The sequence below is a fragment of the Poecile atricapillus genome, chromosome 2 (assembly GCF_030490865.1).
Source record: "Poecile atricapillus isolate bPoeAtr1 chromosome 2, bPoeAtr1.hap1, whole genome shotgun sequence".
Lineage (NCBI taxonomy): Eukaryota > Metazoa > Chordata > Aves > Passeriformes > Paridae > Poecile > Poecile atricapillus.
The window spans coordinates 56036438-56057551 of NC_081250.1; the positions used below are offsets into that span (position 1 = coordinate 56036438).

General features: G+C 43.9%; 1 protein-coding gene across 2 annotated transcripts; it reads left to right on the forward strand.

The window, feature by feature from the left end:
- The first annotated feature begins 1307 nt into the window (after positions 1-1307).
- On the forward strand, positions 1308-8672 carry HUS1 (HUS1 checkpoint clamp component). Of its 2 annotated transcripts, XM_058830727.1 has the most exons (8): positions 1308-1502; positions 1773-1900; positions 2356-2532; positions 3193-3300; positions 4226-4300; positions 6131-6230; positions 6864-6995; positions 7823-8672. In XM_058830727.1, exons 1-8 carry the CDS (start codon positions 1451-1453, stop codon positions 7903-7905), a joined length of 855 nt encoding a protein of 284 aa, XP_058686710.1. In that variant the 5' UTR covers positions 1308-1450; the 3' UTR covers positions 7906-8672. The 2 variants fall into 2 exon arrangements, with proteins under 2 accessions (XP_058686710.1, XP_058686711.1); XM_058830728.1 differs by lacking the exon at positions 2356-2532.
- Positions 8673-21114: the final 12442 nt, after the last annotated feature.

Consider the following 21114-nt stretch of genomic DNA (forward strand, 5'->3'; position numbering starts at 1 on the left):
TTTTATCTATTTTTCTTGTTTAGTTGCCTTCATACTAAAAGTTATTTTTAGAGTGTCTGTATCCTAACATGTTATACTGGCAGAATTATTTGATTGTTTACTCAGTCATCCCTTACTGGAATACAAATTTTGCACATACATACCTTTTATTTAACTTCATTTCTACAAAAATAGCATCTTAGAGTTAAGCTACCTGATACACCTGTGCCTGTCTGTTACACTCAATTTAATGCAACTCATGTTATGAAATTACTTTTTGGACTATTTGAGTTGAAATTTTGAAAAAAACGACATTCTGAAGCTTAATGAAACAAATAGGTAGGTATTAGGAATTAGAAAATAAGGGAGATATTTAGGCAAATGCCCTGGGTTTTGATTATTTTGAATTTTAGTCTCAGATGGCTCAAATTCCTTCAGCTGCCACATCACCCTAGAGGTGTTGTGCTACTAGATGTTTGCTACTGAAAATGGCCGGTGTTTTCTAAATAAAACTTGCATCTTGTTGCCATGCTTTGACTAGAACAGAACAAATTCTGGTATGGTTTAAAAAGAGAAAGCCCAGTACTTGGCGCAACTCGTCTCCTTGGGCTTCGCATACAGTCACAAGCTTATCTCCAGAAAGCTTTTGATGGTCGCAGAATCACAAAATGAACTAGGCTGGAAAATACCTTTAAGATGCTCCAACCTATGACCTAACACCTCCTCATCAACCACTAAGTGCCACCTCCACTCTTCTTTTAAACACGCCCAGGGATGGTGACTCCACCACCTTCCCGCGCAGACGATTCCAGTGCCCAATCACTCTTTCAGTGAGGAATTCCTTTCTAATATCTAACCTAAACTTCCCTTGGTGCAGCTTAAGACTGTCCTCTTGTTCCGTCAGTTGTTGCCTGGGAGAAAAGACCAAACCCCACCTGGCTACATCCACCTTTCAGGCAGTTGTAGAGAGTGATAAGGTCTCCCCTTTTTTTGCATGCTAAGCAACCCTTGTGGGTGGCCTGCTTAACAGTGGGGCAGTGGAAAGGCGCCTCACAAAGCTCTGTTCGCTCCACTTTCTAGCACGACTGCTGCTTTCCTTCCTCACCGCCGCTTCATGCGGGGCACTGTCGGGGCTTGGCCCCTGCCAGGGGCTGACGGTGTCTGCTGCAAGGGCCCCCTTGGATTTGAAAAAGAAATTTCTCGAGACATCGGGGCCGGGACCCATACAGACGAATTTTCACATATTTTCCAGGGGTTGCCAAGGTATTTCCGAGGCGAGCTTTTCAGCCCGGACTCGGGCGCCGCTGGCGCAGCGGAAGGGGGCCCGGGCAGCCCCCGCCAGGCCCTGCCCACTGCCGGCGGGCGGGCGGCTCCAATGGCGGCTCCAATGGCGGCTCCCGCGCGCCGCTGCTCGGTGTGAGACCTCTCCCTCCCTGAGCGCCGGCTGAGGCCCGGGAGAGCCCGCGCCGCCATGCGATTTCGGGCTAAAATCGTGGATCTCGCCTGCCTCAACCACTTCAGCCGTGAGTATGCCGGGGCAGGGTGAAGGGCGGCAGTACCTCGCTGAGCGACTGGGGCCGGGTTTCGCGGGCAAAGGAAAGGGGAAGGGAGGTGAGAACCGCTGTGCTTTCCTGGGAGGAGGTGGCGCTTTCCCTCACCCCGAGGTGTTTTAAGAGTTTGCGCAGCAGCACGAGCTGAGTTTGTAAGAGCTGAAGGATTTCTGTCCCGCAGAGATCGGGGTGCATGGAGCTATCACCGCTGAAACATCTTCCCTCCCTGTCTCCCTCCCTCAGGTATAATTAACACAATCGCCAAGTTAGCCAAGACCTGCATCCTGCGTCTTACTGTCTGCAAGCTGTATTTCATCCTCTCCGATAAAGTAGCAAATGGAGGCGCCAGTATGTGGTGTGAGCTGAGCCAGGTGAGCCCAGGGAGGTTCAGGAGCCACATGTTGAGAACCGGAGCATGCATTTGGGTTTGGTGTACGGGACATTTCTTGTAGGCCTCACCTTCGATGTGCCAGGTCTCTCAAGGTTTGTCTGGTTGCACAGGTGTTTCAGGCTGGATATTCCCTTTTCCTTGGTTGTCACTTGAATGTAAAGCTTCAGTGTGTGCTGGCCCACATGGGCCTGCCCAAAACTGGAAACAGGAAAGCATAACTCACTGTTTAATGAACTCATTAGGTGTTCAGAGAGGATGTTAATTGGTTTAGCCTGAAGCAATGAGTCTTCACGGTTGTGCAGCCTGTTGTGCTTCCTCAGGTGATGGCAGGCATAGGGGAATTTCTGCTGTACACATGCAGTCCTAAGGTGAAGGTCTAATAAATAAAACGTGCCCCTCTTGTTTGCTTTATTTCCTGGCTTTCAAAAATTGTAGGGGAATTTCTTCGATGAGTTTCAGATGGAAGGAGTAGCTGCAGAGCACAATGAAATCTATTTAGAGTTGGTGCCTGAGAACCTGTCGAGAGCATTAAAAACTGCCCAAAGTGCTAAGGCAGTGAAGATCAAGTTGACTAATAAACACTGTCCCTGTCTCAGAGTTGCTGTGGAGCTAGTAAGTGCAACCATGCTTTCACTTTCATTATTAAGAAAATGTTCTTTAAAATTTAGTGCTTTTCCTAAGATCAAAGGGTAATATTTGGTGTAATTCTAGAATACGAAAGAGACATTGTGCCATTTTCCATTTCACTAGCCTTTCTTGGTCTAGCCATCATGGTTGGTAGTGTACAGAACCAGCTTTGCCTTTTCCAAAAGGCAAGTAGGAGGTGGAGGAAGAAAGAAAGCTATGCTATTGAAACAACTTTTTCTGATTTCTACTTTTCTCCATTCCTTCATCATTTGTATCTTCTGTGGATTATTGCCTTTTTGTTGAAGCCATTAGGTGAAGGAGGTTTCAGTGTTTGCCTCTGTGTTTTGCCATTGGTTTTCCTGATATTGTATGCTGACTTCTGATTCTTTTGTTGTTGTTAACTCCGCTGATTCACCTCCTCAGCTACAAGGATAGCTTATAGATACACTAATGACTGATACATCACAAACTCTTCCTCATTTGACAGGGAAGTCCACTTAAAAGCATATTGATGGGAACCTAGGGAAAACTGGAACTGAGTGTCAGGCATGTAGTTACAGCATTTCCCAGAGTGGGTCTGAAAAACTTAAATTTAGATTTCCAGTCTTGTGTTTAACTGCAAGAGCATCCTCTTTTTCCCTCAAGCCATCCTTATCAAGCAGCAGTAGGATTGTGACACATGACATTCCTGTGGGAGTTATTCCCAGAAGAATGTGGAATGACTTCAGAGAGCCCGGTGTGCCAGACTTTGATGTAAGCCTCTGTTTTTATATTCCCTACTGAGTTTGCAAGTGGAATGGTATTGCTACACAGTATATTACTGGTGGGGTTTGGAAGGGAGTTGAAAGAGGGAAGACTGGAGGCTACAGTTTTGGAGGGGTATGGAACATGGCTTCCATCCTGACAAGAGAGCCCAGAACCTTTGGAAACAGAATTGGTGATTGCCAATTTCCTCTGTAATGTTCACGGCAAAGGATAGGAAGAGAAAAGGACTTGCATGGCTTTAGTCTGGACCACCTCTGAACCACACAAGTTCAGACTGTTTCAGCTGTTCAGGTGCCAAATGGCCCAAATATTATGTTCTTTCTGAAATTTATGGCCTATCTCACAGAGTTAAATATATATGTGTTTCCTCCTGATTTTTATATAACCTCACAATATCCTTTTTGACTTTTAGCAGAGTTGCAAGGGAAGGTCCTTGTACAAATGTGCTCCTATTTGAGGTTATGGGTGTCTGTTACTCTATAGCTAAGAGTATTTAGATTCTGAAGACATACAAGAAGATACTTAAAATATTTTGGTCTTTTATTTCAGATTTACACTGCTGCAGTTCGAGAAATTACTGCAGTGTCATGGGAATCTTGTTCTTTCCTTTTTGGCTGTAGTAATTGACTGTTTAGTAGCACAGATGTTCGTGTGAGAGTCTAATCTGTAAAAACATACCTATATTTTGAAGAGAGAATATTATGTCTGGAATAATTGCTAAAATGATGGCCTATTGTTATAATGAGAGAGAGTTCCTCTGTTCCTGAGATATTTGCTGATTTCAGATAGATATTGTGCATACTGGAAGCCACAGATAACTCAGTCCAAACTAAGATATAATTGAAAGTAGAAATAAATGTGTCCCAGTCACATCTTAAATACTTGTGCAAATGCAGTTCTTCTGTATTTCTAGGTCAGTATTTACCTACCAGTCCTGAAAACAATGAAGAGTGTTGTGGAAAGAATGAAGAATCTCAGCAATTTCATTGTAAGTTAAGGCACTTAAAGCATGTATGCTACAGATATTATTTCACTAGGGACATAACATGTTTCCTAAACTGGTGCTGCCACATCATCTTATTTTGAGATGAGTTAGACACTGAAATCAAAGCACTTGTAGCCTGTGTAAAGATGAAAATAATGATGGGATTTATTTTAGGATTTACACTGAAGAGCTTTCCCTGGGCTTCTCAGAAATTGATGATCTTTGTACTAAATCCATGAAAGCACATTGTTTCTACAAGCCACTCTTTGTAGCTGGTAAGAAATTATAGTCCTTCAGGAAGCTAGCTGGAGACTTTCCAGGTTAATTCATTAAGGAAATGCCTATTGAGTGTTGTGTTAGGTGTCTGTGAATGAACTTTAGGTAAACTTGATATAGGATTTAAAAGAAATTCTGCTAATAACCCTGGGATGTCATACTGTGCTTCAGACTGACATGATGGGTTTGCAGTCTTCCCTGGATTTCTAGAGTGTCAGTGGGTCTTTTAATTGAAAGAAGCCCTCTGCAGTTGAACAGAAAAGGGTTTTGGCTTTTTATTGAGTTGTTTTTGCTCACAGTCACCATAATTGACTGACATGAAAGTAAGTAAGTGTAGAGCTTTGGAATAGTTTGGGGTTGATGCTGTTCATACCAGTTCTGATAAATAGGAAAATTTCTGTTAACGGAGAATCCTGAAATTGGGACAGTCTTGGTCTTTCAAGACTTGGAAGAGTTGAGAGATTACCCTGGGTTACTGGCAGTTTGGCAAATGCCAGTCATCCTGCAAATATGTGTATTTTCTTTTGTGAGAATTTTTTGGGGCTTTTTTTTTCCTTTCTTTCCTTCCTCCATGTCCTTGGTGGATATGCTTACACGAAGTTGAGCACAGTGCTTTTGTTTCTAGAGCTGAGGCTCTTTTCTCACACAGGATAGTTGAATGATGAGATTGAATTCATACTAAGTGCCTTGCTTTCATGCTGTTAGAGAACAAAAACATGAAGTGTCACAATTAATTATTTTTGCAAAATGCATCTGGTAATGAAACTGTCAAGATCGGTGCTGCAAAATGGGCTTAAAAGCAATTTCTGATAGTACTTGTCCATTTTTTGTGAACTTGGCATCTCCATTCTGTACAAGATTCTGGTTGCAGTACAAGTCTTATTTTTTTTTTTTTTAAATTGCTGAGAATTCATCTAATCACAGAAACTAAGTGCTTAGTTGTGCTTTTGGAATCCTCTGATATGCTTGGGGTTTGTGTAAGACCATATATAGTCTCCTTCAAATTCCTCCTCCCAGCTTTCAGGATGGAATTTGAAAGCTTTCAGCACTTTTCCAGGATTTCTGCTAGTTCAAAGTCCTTCTTGGAGTTACTGATCTGATCCAGCTGTTGTCTATTTTAAATTCTTGAAAGCAGCACCGTCAGCTCCTGATGCATCCCATTTTCTGCGTGTCATACAGACCATGCCTTTCTATTTGTTGAACAATTGAATGGAAATTCAGGAATCTTTGCATTTCTGGAGCTTCAGTCTCTTGTTTCTCATGACTTTTCCTCAGCGCATGAACTTCCCAAAGCTAATATTTGTTCTAAAAGTACTGGGGAGCAATTAAATGTCTTTCTTTTCAAAATGGAAAAAGTTCAGTCTAGAGTAATTCACATGGGAATGATGGGAAATGGATTTTATGGCTGAATATTCAAATGTTCAAACCATTTTCAGAAAGTATGGTTGACTTGCACTGAAGTACTCCCGGAAGCTTGTATTTGAACAAAACCAAACTGTATTCTTCTGTAATTCTGCAGTGTGAAAGTGGGTTGCCTAAAACTGAGATTGTTTGCAGGTGATTGAAGCAAACTTGAGTGGTGAAATGAACTTGAAAATAGAAACTGACTTAGTATCTGTAACAACACATTTTAAAGACTTGGGAAATCCTCCCTGGGGTAAGTTTCCTTGTTACCTCTTGTGTCTGTCTGATCTCATTACTTAAGTAACTGTACTTACCTTTTATTCTTTAGAAAATAGCATCAAGTACTTTGAAGTCTTCAAATGAAATCTTAAAAGAAAAAGTGGCCAGTGGAATGTCTGTTTCATGTTTGGGGTGGTGGTGTGGAATCTCTTCCATTAATCTTGACAGTTTTCTACCAAACTGGGATTTATTTTCCTTACACTGTTCTGAAAAACAAGCCATTTGAGTTCCAGCGCTTCAGTAGTTTTCAGGTGTTGCCCTGAAAACTAAAGCCTTCTGATAATGTTTTCATAGTTTTAGTTACTTTCCCATGAAAGTTCTATAAACATAAGTTGTTTATCATAGTCCTTCTAAGAAACGTCTTTTGATGAATGTTTCGCATGACCAGTGTGCTTGGGAAGGTGGTAACGTAATTATCCAGTCCCTAGTCATTGTCAAGAATCTATAAATACTGGAGTCAGAGAATAAAGGTTACTTCTTTCCTGTTCTAACATTGAAAAGTGTTCGTGTGAATCATTTCATGTCTTTTAGCGACATTCAGATGTGTCCTTATGGGTGTTGAAACTGCTTTTTATGTCTGGACTGTGTTGTGTCCTTACACTTTTAGCATCAGAGGATGGATGTCAAAGTTCTGCTCAAGGCAGAGATCTGGAAAGTATGGCTGAAGCACGCATAGACATCAAGAAGCTGCAGCAGCTGCTTGCTGGACAGCAGGTCAATCCCACAAAAGCATTGTGCAGTAAGTTCAACAGCTCTGCTTGTGAACTCCAGTTAAGTAGGGACGTTTGCCATACTTTGTTTCAACAGAATACCATATCTTCTGTTTTGTCTGTCTGAAAGTCAACTATTTTTACTGTACCTGAGGACTTCTAATATTTATACTTTTAAGCAGTAAGATTCAGGTACTAGGCATTTGGGGAAGAAAAAATAAAATCAGTCAGGCCTTTTAAAAAGTCTCAGGCTGAATACTCAGACTCACTAATCATGTGTGTTGTCTTGTTGTCTTTGAAGTTGTTATTAATTTTTATTATTATTTTGAGCTATTATTTTTTGAAAGTCTTAAAGCCTCTAGCTTCTAGCAGAGAAATTGGAATTTACTGGCATGTTTTTTTGGTTTTCTTTTCTTCCCTATGGATGCTTTCTTATACTCATTCTAATACTAAAATGCTTTCTATACAGCTAGTGTTTCTAGCCATAGAAACAATACTTCCTTTCTAGCGGAAGTCTATGCAGGGGTTTATATCCTATTTTTATAACTCTGTGTGCTTTTCCTGAGAACATCTGTTTGTTATGGTTTTGTGGAGATGCTAAGAATTTCCCAAGGAAGATTTAAATAATGGGTGTAGCATTATAAACCTATATACTATATATTTACTCTTTGGTATCATCTTTCATAAATTATTAACGCTTCACAGACCTCCAAGGATTTAAATTGTCTAGTTACCCTTCTGTCAGAAGTGATGGAAGCATTGTTCTAATGATGGCATCTTTAAAAGATGTCATTTTAAAGTATTTTTCCTGCTTTAACATGGACTTTTGTTTTAATGTTTTTTTCCCTCTTTACAGATATTGTACATAAAAGAATTGTCCACTTCATCTTGCTCCATGAGGAGGTTTCACTTCAGTATTTTATTCCAGCAATTGCCTGAGTCTTTTGGAATCTTGGTGATTTTCCAACCTGGGGCCTCTTTCATGAAGTCTGAAATCTTTCTGGAGTTGCTGGAGTATTTTGATGCAAGACACTGTTAGATGCAGCCATCAGATGGACGTTATTTCAGTATTTATGAAAGTATTCAGAATACCTCCTCATCCAGACAGCAATTTCTGTGAAGAGTTATATGTTATGAAAGACACAATGCTGGGGAGCTTTGGTATATCTTACTCTGAGGAGGAGAAAAACTAAAATTTTCCTTACCCACAGTGCAAAGCATCCCAAAAGCACACTCAATTAAATACTTCAATCTCCTCAAAAAACTAAAGGTAGAAATTGCCTCTGGAGCTGCTGCTGTGTGTATTCAGTATTGAGCAATGCGATCCAAGTTAAGGGATCTCTGAGCAAGCTCTCATACCTCCATGAAACAGGAGAGCCTTCTGGAGGGTTGTGAGATTGGTATTTGCCTGGACAAGTATGCACAGCCCTCCTAAAGGGGTATGGAATTGAATTCTATTCCAGTAGAAATCTTTGGATTAAACTTGGTACAACATATCTCAGTAGCTCTCTTTGTGCTTCCTCTTTGTTTAACTCTTGGCCTGAGAGGACAAGCACAACAGTCTGGATTACTTTGTTCATGTGGGCAGTGAAAATCCCTATGTACAAAATGAGTATCATATGAAGACATGTGTGAGCACAGCAATTGGTGTGAAATAAAGAACAGGTTTTCTGTGGATCATATTTTTGCCCTTTCCAGATCGAAAACATTGTACAATCTGTGTCGTCATTGTGTCAGACACAGTGAGATTGCATCTAGGCTCTCATGCCAAGCAGCCAAGAGCATGACTAAATTTCACTCATGGGAGTACTGCCCCTGCTTCTACCTCCTGGTTATTTTCGAGGTCTTTTCCTCCTTATTCCATGTGTGATTTGTTATCCTGACATGTTTCATATAGCCTTTGATTATTTTAGTGATTGAGCCTATGCTGCCAAATGAGACTTGGAGTTTCTTCTAGAAAGTAACGTGTCATGGTCAGAAGTGCTGGGTTTTTGATTATTGTGTCTTTTTCCAAGGGGCACTGATGTTAAGGGAGCAATGAATCTTTTGTTCATGGAGATGCAAATGCTCAAAAGAAGGCTGAAGGAGAGGCAGTGAGAAGATAGAATAGACTTGAAGTGATGAGTGTGTCCACTGACTGTGTTTATAGGACTCTCTGCCTACTCCCTCTTTGTTCTTCCCTGCTCTCCCTTGCCCTGCACATTGCCCCATCAGTTGTCATATCTTCACCCACTGCCTGCAACATGCTGAGGTTTGCATCTTTACCACTTGCAAAGTCCCGTTTTGCCTATGTTGGGAGTGGAGCTTGATAAGCAGCCACTCATTCACACCTGGTGGGATGGGGGAAAGAATTGGAAGGGTAAAAGTGAAAAAAATCATGGGTTGAGATAAGGACAGCTTAATAGGCAAAGCAAAATACAGTATTCATTCACTACTTCCCATAAGCACAGGTGTTAAACCATTTCCAGGAAAGCTGGGCTCTGCTATGCATAACACTTACTTGGGAACACAGACTGCTTAAATCCAGATGTCCTTTTCCTCCTTCTTTTCCTTGAGATGAACACGGTTCTGTATGATACAGATATCCCTCTGGTCAGTTGGGGTCAGCTGTCCCAGCTGTGTCCCTACCAACTTCTTGTGCACTCCCAGCATATTTGCTAGTGGGGCAGTGTGAGAGTATTGCCTTGATGCTGTGTAAGTGCTGATCAGCAGTGACAAAAACATTGCAGTGTTATCAACACTGTTTTCATCATCAATCCAGAACATAGCACCAAATGAGCTACTATGAAGAAAACTAATTCTGTCACAGCCCAAACCAATGTAGCGTGCTGTTTCCTGATAGCCCAACAATTAGCATGACAGATATTTTCAGTTCTTTTTTTTTCTGCTTACTGCCTTTGTTAATGCTAATCAATCTGTGTTATATCTGTGTTTATCTCCGTTTTATTTTTGACATCCAGTATAGGATGTGATCAATCAGATAACCATAGGATAAATATTCTAACACTCACACAGATGCCTCCTAAAATACTCACATCACTTTTGTGTCCCTTGGTGTCCATGTTTTTGGTTGCCTCCTCTTAACCCTTTTTTGGCATGGTATGGAAACTTAGAACTTTCTCTTGTTTTTCTTGCTTTTTGGTTACACACTACATTACTGGTCCTTATTTTTATGCTGTATTTGAAAAAAAAATATTACATATAGTCTGATTTTCTTAATGTGACAGCAATTAAAAAAGAATGACATTTTGATTAGAAAAATTAAACAACAGAGGGTGCTACGGAGCTGTGGAAAAATGTCGTACTCTGCATTCCTAAGAAAAAGCTGGGAACAAGTAATGGACTGCAGTTAACCCTTGTGAGAGGGTGTGATTATTGTTTTTCATAAATGACAGTTCTCAAATGGGCAGGTTGCCAGTGACTAATGTAAGACTGAAATTATGTCAACACTGTATGCTATGGAAAAAATACTGTTTCCAGAGCCAGCATCATGAGGGACCCAGTTCAAATCATTCAGGCATAGATTGAAGTATGTTGCATGCAGATTAGGTGGCTAAATAGCTTATGTGATCTGGACTTAAATACCTCTGCTTCATTTCTTCATATGTGAAACAAGAACCTTTCTGCTATATGGCTGCCTGCAATATGTGATGAATAAATATGTGAAGGATTTCCAGTGCACTTAGGTTCTGATAAAAGCTTAAATTTAAATTCTAACCTTCTTATTAATGCAGGGGCATCTTTATGTCAGGGAAACTATGTTAGTGTGTGTGGGCTAGTATTGTAAATATTTGGCTCTTCTTCGTTTAGACTGGTAAATGTATGTGTTCAAGTCTTAGTTATGTAATAATTAATTTTCCACTTTGTGATGTACTATTCATCTGACAGTCTGAAGCACAGTTTATTGTGGTTCACTAAAGGAATGTTGAATTTCTTCACTTTACACACCAGGTCATTGGCTAATTAGTTGGTTTTTCTTAACAGATTTATATTTTATGAACTTCAATGGCGTACTGTTTTGTCACAGCTATGGAAGAAGCCAGATTGGAGATGATGGCCTTCTACAGTGGCATAACTGGCTGGATAAATGAAGGGAGAGCAGTGAATGTGGTCTTCTTGTGCTTCAGCCAGGCTTTTGACACTGTCTTTTATGACATTCTAATTGGCAGGCTCAGGAAGTGTGAGCTGTATGAGCAGATGATGAGGTGGATTGAGAATGGGCTGTATGGTGGGTCTCAGAGGGTTGTGATCAGTGGTACAGGGTCTAGTTGGAGGCCTGTTGTGTCCCCCAGGTGTATCCAGAAGTGGCCAATACCCCAGAATGTTGTGCTGCTATTCAGATTAATCTCAACAGGTTGGAGACTTGTGCAGAGAGGAACCTTCTGAAATTCATCAAAGGTGAGAGCAGGGTCCTGTACCTGGGGAGAAAGAACCGCATGCACCAGTACAGGCTGGGGGCTGACTTGCGCTGAAGCAGCTCTGGAGAAGCGGGTCATGGTGTGCAACAAGCTGTCCATAAACCAGCAGTGTGACCTTGTGGCAGAGAGCCACTGGTATCTTGGGGTGCATTACGGAGTGTGACCAGGAGGTCATGAGAGGTGATCTTGCTGCTCTACTCAGCCTGGTGAGTCTGCATCTGGAGTGCTGTGACCAGTTCTGAGCTTCTTGCTAGAAGGGAGACATGGAGCCCCTGGATCAAGTCCAGAGGAAGGCAATGAAGATCAGGAGCGTACTGGAGCACCTCATTCATGAGGAGAGCCTGAGGCAGCCAGGACTGTTTAGCCTGGAGGAGATCATACTGAAAGGGGATTTTATCGATATCTGAAGTATTTGAAAGGAGGACATCAAGTGGTAGGACCAAGGCTCTTCTTGGTGATGAGCAACAGGATGAAAAGCAATGAGCAGAAATTGGAACATGGGCAGTTTCATCTGAACATGAGAAGGAACTTCTGAGCACTGGAATAGGATGTCCAGAGAGGTTGTGGAGATCTCTTCCCTGGGGATATTCAAAAGCCATCTGCATATGCTCCTGATTAACATGCTGTAGGGGACCCTGTGTGAGCAGGGAGATTGCACTAAGTGTCCCACTGTGATCCCTTCCAACCTTACCCATTCTGTGATTCTGTGATCCCTGCAAAGCTTGTCTCTCCCAGAGATCATTTGGATTTGTGGAGTTCAACATTCAAGAGCGTTTTGGACAGGAGGGGGATGCATTCAGTAGTGTAGAAGTACGAGACTTGGAGCATGTGCAACATGTTCTTTGCTTCATTCTAGTCTGCAGATACTTTTTTTCCAATCATACTTGGGGAAAGTGTTTAAGAAAGTAGAGGTAAGGAAGACCATTGTGGTTCATTAAATCTCCACTATAGACTATGTCAACCATGATGGCTCCAAGTCTTTCCAGAAATAATTCTCAGAATATTCTCTTCTTGGCCTGCTTCATGTAATGCATCTGAGCTCCAGCCCTCCAGACAGGGATAGCAGCAGCAATAGCATCAGGTCTTGAGACCCAGAATAGAAAAACAGTCTCCTGTATCTGCAACTGATGCTGTTAAATTAATAAATTAATTTTGTATTGTTTTTGTTAGAGAACACTAGTCTTTGCAGTGATGCTTTTCTGCCTGCCTTATAATCTCTCTGTCTCTGGGAGATAGGCAAGAGGTTTTGAACTTACTCTAAATTTATCATATATCATGTGTCTTCAGTACATTTCTGTGAGTGGAAGTTCATTCTGAGTCTGAACAATTCCCCTTACTTGCAAATTCACCGAGTCCTTCAGGTTAAAGACTCAAAGCATGAAAATCTGTAAGTTTCCATGATTGAAATTACAGTTGGTATCAGATGGACAGCACGGAAGATAGTGAAGGCAGATAGAAGATAAGCCCACTAGAGAGGAAATGAATGATTAACTCCCTCAAGTATGGTATATGTTGCTAGAGTTTTTAATATTTTAATATGAGATGCCCACAAAAAGTTATTTCCTTCATTCTGCAATAGCCTGTGAGTTGCAAGACATGAATCTTACCGAGAGGAGAGAGGAGGCTGCAGAGAACCATATCCACTTGGATTTTTCTTTTACACAAACTGCTTTCTCACAACTAGTTGATAAATGAACTTTTATTTGGTTTAGTTGCACTAATGGAATGGAAATCTCATTGCATGCAGACAGGATGCTCCATCTGATCACCACCACTGTAGGCTTTAAGTAGAGAGAAGTAATCCCTCCCTGTAGGTTATGTCCTCAAACTCAAAACATCTTTACAATGTATGTGTAGAGTGTTGGTTTTTCAAAGGACTTCAACACATTCTCTTTTCTAGCCCAGTTAAAACATATGCTTATGAAGTCCACTGATTTTAATAAGAATTAAGGAAAACTTCAAGTTAAGGATGAATTTATTGCCAGTCTGGATATTTTAGCAATTGAGGTCCTAAATACTTCAGCATGGAAGTTCAACATAATTTTTGACATTACCCTCATTTTTTAACTGCAAACCACACACATTTGACTAAATGAATGTTACCACATGTTGATGACACTTTTGTAAAAGAAGCTTCAAAAGATTAATGAAATATTGGAAAGAGTTTCATTTAAGAAGGATTGGAAAGAGTTTCATTTCATTATTAAGGATTGTTGGATTTTATTCCATTATAGAAGGATTGTTGTTTTAATGCCAAAGAGAAAATCTCATAGAAGTGTAAAGAAATATGTTCTACTCTCCTCCAGCTTTAGGCGAACATGTCACTGCTTTTAATATCCACACTCCCACTCCAAAAATATCCAACCGACCAACCAGCCAACCAACCAAGCAACCAACCAACATCCTGCAGGTCCTGTACATGCACAAAGTTTTATGTACTAGGTTTGTGTTATACTACTGCAATCCTGTTAGTGAAATAATTAATCACAATTTTCTCACTGCTAAATTAATCAGAGATTAATTAATTAATTAAAATCAGAGATTTTTGTTATGCAGTGAGTTAGAGTGAGGGTCTGAATGTCATCTTCCTATTGCTGGCAGTTGTTACATTTGTTAAATTCAGTAAATAATTTCTTAGACAGTGGAAGGAAGTAGCTGTTAAAACCTGGGAGAAATTTCTGTTATAAAAACTGATTTATACTAGCAAGACCAAGCCATCAGAGGACCTCTTTAAAACATTTAAAACATCTAAATTACATCCCCCCACCCCCAAAACCAGGAGGCAGTTCACATGCTGGTAGTGTAATTTGGTGATTCTCTATTGCATGATTCTGATCTCTGTTGATGATTCTCTATTGCTGGTCAGTTGACTTTCATCCATGGATAGGTTTGCTTCTTGATGAACTGTCTTGATCCCAGAAGGAACTCTGTATGGGTTTTTTTCCCCCACTATATGCAGTAGCAATGTAGTTAATAGAAAGGAAAACAATACCTGTGAAAAAACCAGGCTGCTTTTACATTCTAGTATGTCCTTTTATTTATCACTACAAGTCTCATACTTCTGCCTGATTTCTGAAAGCTAAAATGTCTGTTATTATGACACATGACTGTACCATAATTTATGATGGCATTGTTTGTCGTATCTTTTCTTTCCACAGTTAATTGTCATGGTTTTAGATACAAGATTTATTTCTACTTGTGGTCTTAACTGAAATCTTAGGATGTTTGTAAGGCTGGAAAAGACCTCTAAGATCATGGAATCCAACTATCACTGCCATGTTCACCACTAAACATCCCCAAGTACCACATCTACACACCTTTTGAGCACTTCCAGGGATGGTGACCCCACACTTCCTTGGGCAGTGTGGGTGCAGAGGAGCCCGCCGAGCCCGAGATCCTGGCTCTCCCCTGGAGACAAGATACTTCTCTGTAAGAGAGAGAAAATGTATTGCTCCCAGGGATCTTTGAGTTAGTTATGTAAAACTGTTGCGCTTCATTGTTGTTCCCCCCTGCCATCCCACCCTGATTCGTGTATCTCGGGCTCCCCCCACCCCTCTCCTCCCCTATAAATATCTGGGGCTTTCCCCTGTTAGAGAGAACAGCTGTTGCTGGCTCCCTTCGCCAAAGCTCTGCCTGAATAAAGGTTTGTGCTTGGTGGAACGCTAGACCAGCTTTCTTGTCCCTTCTTCCCATGTCGCCTGCCCAAAGTTGCACACATGTGCTTCTGCCCAGCCCTTTTCAGGGCTGCTTCTCCAGAGAAGTCGCAGCGCTCCAGCCCCTCCGTTGCTGCAGCAACTGGTGCCCGACCGCGGGGCATTCAGAGATGCCCTGAAGGAAGCGTCCGCCTGCAGCTTTAACTGCGAGGCGCGCCGCTGTTTGAGCCGCCGCCCCTCGAGGAAGCTTCTTTGCGCTGTAGCAAGAGGCGATCCAAGAGGCTGTGACCGGGACCCTTGCTGACCCTCCGGGGCAAGGAAGAGCCCCTGAGGACTGGCCACCCAGGTGACCACCTGCCCAGCAGCTTTTTGTTTGCCTGCCTGCATCTGCTGAAGAGAAATTGTAAGTCGATCCCGTGAAGGGTTTTTTCGGGCTTTTTTTCTTTTTCTTTGCTGTTTTACTGCTGGGCGGGGAGTGAAAAAGGATGGGAAATCAGTCCTCCAGATCGAGACTGACCCCTCCTGAGAGAGACTTTTACATCCAAGTTGTAAGCACTCTAAAAGCAGGAAATTTTAAGTTTTCTAAAGGGGATTTAAAGAGATTTATTCATTGGGTTTTTAAACATTTTAAGATTAATTTGGATTCTGCTAAATCGGAAGTTTTTGGGATAATGTGGGAAGAAAGTTATGTACAGTTCAAGCTAAGAGAGATTTTTCTGTTGCAAAATTTTTTCCTTTGTCTCAAAATATTATCCTTTCATTGGAAAAAGAGGGAAAAAAAGAAGAGGGAGTTTTGGGTCCCCAGTTGAAACCCCCATCCCCATCAACCTCTCCAAGTGCCCCTAAACCCTCTTCCTTATCCAAGGGGCAGTCAGCGGATGGATGTAGCCTCCAGGCACAGGGTTGCTGCTGTCTCCCTGACACCCCCCCCACCATCTCTCTACCTTACCAGGGCGGCACTGGCCATGCCGCTTTAGGTCTTTCCTCTAACCTCTCCCCTATGCCCTCACACCCGGTTGTATCCCTCCCAGTTCCTAACATTAGCACAGATGGCGCCGGCAATGTGGCCAGCCCCGCCATTTTGTCCCACTCACACTCTGGTTTTCCCGCCCTCAAAGCCCAAAATGGCCACTTTCCCTCCTCTACCCCTTCTCTTCCTGCCGTGCCCTGCTCCTCTTCCCCTCCCACTGCGTTGTTGGGTGTAACCTCGTTGGGCCCCACCCCATCCATCAGGAAACCCCTCCCCATCGTGGACCCCGGTCCTGCCCCTTCATGCCAGGGCCCCACCCCCAACGACACGCCCGCTCCAGGGTCCCAACACCCCGGGACCATGAATCACAAAGGGGCCAACCCTAGGCACCCGAGTCGGCCCCGAGCTATCGTCAAGCGCCCCCCATCTCCACAAGGGGATGAGAGCAGTGAATCTTCCTATTCAGATCCTGAATATGAAGATCACTGGGCTGAGGTGCAGAGGGAAGCTACACGGGCGGGGAACTCAGCTCTCTCCCGGAAAATACTTGCCTTTCCGGCAATAATACAGAGGAGAGACAGGGCAGGGGCACAAGTTGCTGCCTGGGAGTCCCTCCACTAGAGGGAACTGCAGGAACTTTGTAAGGCTGCTGAAGAACATAACCAGGGCTCACATTTTTTCAAACACTTGTTGGAAGCCTCCTTCACTGCCCATGTCATGGTCCCCCATGACATCAAAAATATTATGAACTGCCTTCTCTCCCCAGCAGAGTACATGTTTTGGGAGAGGCAGTGGAAAAAACATTTAAAGCGATTGGCAGATGTTTATAGTAAAGTTCCTAACAGACCTAATTTTACTTTAGAGCAATTAGCAGGAGAAGGTGATTTCCAAAAACTCCGAGATCAGGCCCGGGATCTGCCTGAAGCAGCCTTACAGGATATTGCCAATGCTGCCAAGAGATCTTTTTTTACCACCCCTGATGACAAAGTGCCGACGCAGTGCTTCACCAATATTAAACAAGGGGCAAGTGAGTCCTTTATCAAGTATATTGATAAGTTAAAAGTGGCCATTAAAAAGCAAAGAGAGAGCCCTCAGGTGCAAAAGGAATTATTAGTAAAAATAACAATGGCCAATGCTAATTCGGAGTGCAAAGCAGTCTTACGGGCCCTCCCACTGGACCCAGAACCAACTATAGATCAAATGGTTGAAGCCTGCACCAAGCCCTTCTCCTCCTCAAGTGAGAATACAGTGGCACTTGCAGTGGCTAAGGGAGTGACAGAAGGGATATCTGGAGCTTATGCTGCAGACCCCAATAGAAATCGTTGTTTTAACTGTGGCGAGCCTGTACATTTCTTCATGGACTGTCCGGAGAGACGTTTTATACAACCACCTGCCCACCAACGGTTACCCAGACCAAATTGGCCTTTGGGAAAGTTCAAGCAGAGCGCGGAACGGCCCCGCGCTCCGACGTCAAATCAAATGCTGCACCGCTCCACCCCTTCTGCCAAATCCACCATCCTGCCTGCACAGGGACCCCGATCTCCAGCCCAGCAAGTGGAGCGCTTCAGATGGGAATCCGGTGCCAATTGGTAACTAGACTCTCTTTACATATGGAGGGTGACTATATTTACAAAATCCCCACAGGGAAATGTGCACCACCAGGTGGTCCCTCCAACATCTTAATACTTGGGGATCCAACCAACTCTCCAGGACAAATTCATAGCCTTCCTGAGGTTCAAACTATATACCCTGGAGATGAAATTTCCATCTTCCTGACCTGCATAGATCCTACTTAGTATTTCAGGGAACAGACTCCCGTGGCACAAACCTTTTTACTTCCCACTGACTGCCCGGAACAGGTTCCCCTCAACCCCAGCGCTATGTGGACTCAGGCTGTGGGCTCCAGCAAACCCATTGTGGACTGCAGCCTGTTTTGCAAAGGGGAAAAAATCCAGCGCCCAGGAATGCTGGATGCCGGAGCGGATGTCACCATCTTCGCCCGCTCCGAGTGGACAGACAATTGGGAGTTACAACCTGTGGCAGACATGATTTTGGGAATTGGAGGGATGACAGCTTCCATGAGGAGCAAGCGGAATGTTGTCATCGAAGGACCCAAGGGGAAAATGGCAACTATCAGGCCATTTGTAGTGAGGGCACCAATCACCTTCTGGGGAAGGGATCTATTGTCCCAATGGGGATTGGGACAATCTCTGTGGATTCCCAGCAGGGATTTTTAGTGGGGGTCACTGAGGAGTGCGCCAAGCCTACCATCCCTCAACTCACCTGGAAACAGCGCCATCCAGTGTGGGTTGACCAGTGCCCCTATCTGAGACAAAATTGTGTGCATTGGAAGCCCTCGTGGAGGAGCAGCTTGCCAAGAGCCACATCACTGAGTCCAACAGCCCTTGGAGCTCCCCTGTCTTTGTTCTACGTAAACCAGGAAAGGACAGGTGGAGACTCCTCCACGACCTGAGGAAGATCAACGATGTCATTGAGGACATGGGACCCCTTCAGCCTGGTATGCCCCCCCCCTTCTCTGCTCCCTCGGGATTGGAAGCTGGCCATCATTGACATTAAGGACTGTTTTTTCCACATACCCCTCCATCCTCGAGACGCCTCCAGGTTTGCGTTCTCAGTTCCCTCCCCAAGCAGACAGGCACCTTTAAAGAGGTACCATTGGCTGGTCCTTCCGCAAGGGATGAAAAATTCGCCCACCATCTGCCAATGGCATGTAGCCCACATCCTGTCAATGGGGAGAGCCCTGTTTCCCAGATGCCATCATCCTTCATTACATGGATGACATCCTGGTTTGTGCTGCTGACGATGACTATCTGCACCGAACTTTACAAAAAACTATCCAGACAATTGAGGACGCGGGGTTTGAAATCCATGAAGACAAGATCCAGCACACCTGCCCTTGGACCTACCTGGGACTCCAGATTCATGAGCAGACCATCATAGCCCAGCAGCTGACCATCAGAGACGACCCCAAGATCCTGCGGGACTGACATCAGCTCTGCGGGTCCATCAACTGGGTACGCCCTCTGCTTGGGGTAACGATGGAAGTTCTTGCACCCCTATTCATCCTGCTCCACGGCAGCGAGGCCCTCGATTCACCACGCTCCCTCCCACTGGAGGTCCGGGAATCCATCACCAAGGTCCAGGAGGTTCTGTCTTCGCGGCAAGCCCACCACTATGAGCCCGGCCTGCCCTTCCCACTGGTTATCCTGGGTAAGGCCCCGCACTTACACACGCTCATTTTTCAATGGGACATGGCATTGAAGGATCCACTCCTTATCATCGAGTGGATCTTTACACATAACCAGCCTCCTAAGACCATTACCACACCACAGGAAGTCATGGCTGAACTCATTAAAAGAGCTAGAGCCCGTCTCCGCACTCTTGCGGGGGGTGAGTTCACCTGCATCTTCCTGCCATTGACAACTGGAGATGTGGAGCCTTTGCTCCAAACCTATGAGATCCTTCAGTTCGCTCTCAATAGCTATTCAGGCCAAGTTTCTATACATCCACCTGGCCACAGACTTTTCAAAACCACATTTAATTTGGTTCCCAAATTATTACAGAGCAAAACACCGCTCAAGGCTCTGCCATTTTTTACAGATGGCTCGGGGAAATCCCACAAGTCAGTCATGACTTGGAAAGACCCCAAGACACAGAAGTGGGAGTCTGATGTCCAAGTGGTTGAGGGATCACCACAGATTGCTGAATTAGCAGCCGTCATCAGAGCTTTTGAGAAATTCCAAGAACCTTTCAATCTGGTGACTCATTCGGCTTATGTGGCTGGAATAGCTATGAGAGCAGAACACGCATTTCTGAAAGAGGTCTCTAACCCAAATTTATACAAATTGCTTTCTGAATTAATATACCTTATCTCCCACAGAAAGCAACCATACTATGTCATGCATGTGAGGGCACATTCTGACCTCCCAGGTGCCATTGCCAAAGGAAACAGGAGGGCAGATGCCTTAGCCATGCCTGCTGGAGCAGCCATTGTCCCGGACATTTTCGCGCAAGCGAAACTGTCCCACCAGTTCCTCCACCAAAACGTGCCTGCACTGATTAGAACGTTCAAACTAGCCAGGGACCAGCCTAGGGCAATAGTTGCCACCCGTCCCAATTGCCAATCATTCCAGATACCTGCCATTAACTCCGGGCTTAACCCGCGAGGACTTAACAGTTGCCAGATATGGCAAACTGATGTCACTCCCGTCCCGTCCTTCGGGAGAGTTAAATATGTACACGTCTCAGTGGACACCTTCTCTGGTGCAGTCTTTGCCTCAGCCCATGCATGAGAAAATGCCAAGCACACCATGCGACATTTTCTCCTTGCGTTTGCTACTCTGGCAGTCCTGGAACAAATTAAAACAGACAATGGACCCGCTTACACCTCTCACAAATTAAGAGACTTTTTCAATCAGTGGGGAGTGAAGCACACCACAGGCATACCTCATTCTCCTCCAGGGCAATCAACTGTGGAGAGGACACACCAAAACCTGAAAAAAGTCCTTGATGAGCAGCGGGGAGGAACAGAGATCATTCCTCCCATTGAGAGGCTTTGGAAAGCTTTGTATGTCATGAGTTTTCTAAACTGTTCATCTACGGAGCCTGACCCCCCTGTAATATGGCACTTCTCCAATTCCACCCATGCCAAACTCACCGAGAAGCTGCCGGTGCTGATCAAGGATCCTGAATCGCAAATGACATCAGGACCTTTCCCACTGATTACCTGGGGGTGAGGGTATGCTTGTGTGTCCACATCATCAGGACCTAAGTGGCTCCCAGGGAAAAATGTAAACACCTTATTTAGGCCCTACAAACCCTGCACAAGACTCAGAAATTTCAGGGTCTCCTGAGACCCACACAGGTCCAGAAAAACAACAGACCACTGCAGCCTGGAAACGGAGACGTCGTCAGAGTCCACCGAACCGACCTGTAACCAGACCATCAACCAGACAGAAGCCAAACTATCCTGCTACCAGGACCGCAACAAGACAAGAGCCAACGTCAAGCCCGAGATCGTGACATTGCACAAGTTTTCTTAACTCCCTCCCCCTCCCTTTTCCCTCTCTCCCTTCCCCTTCTTACC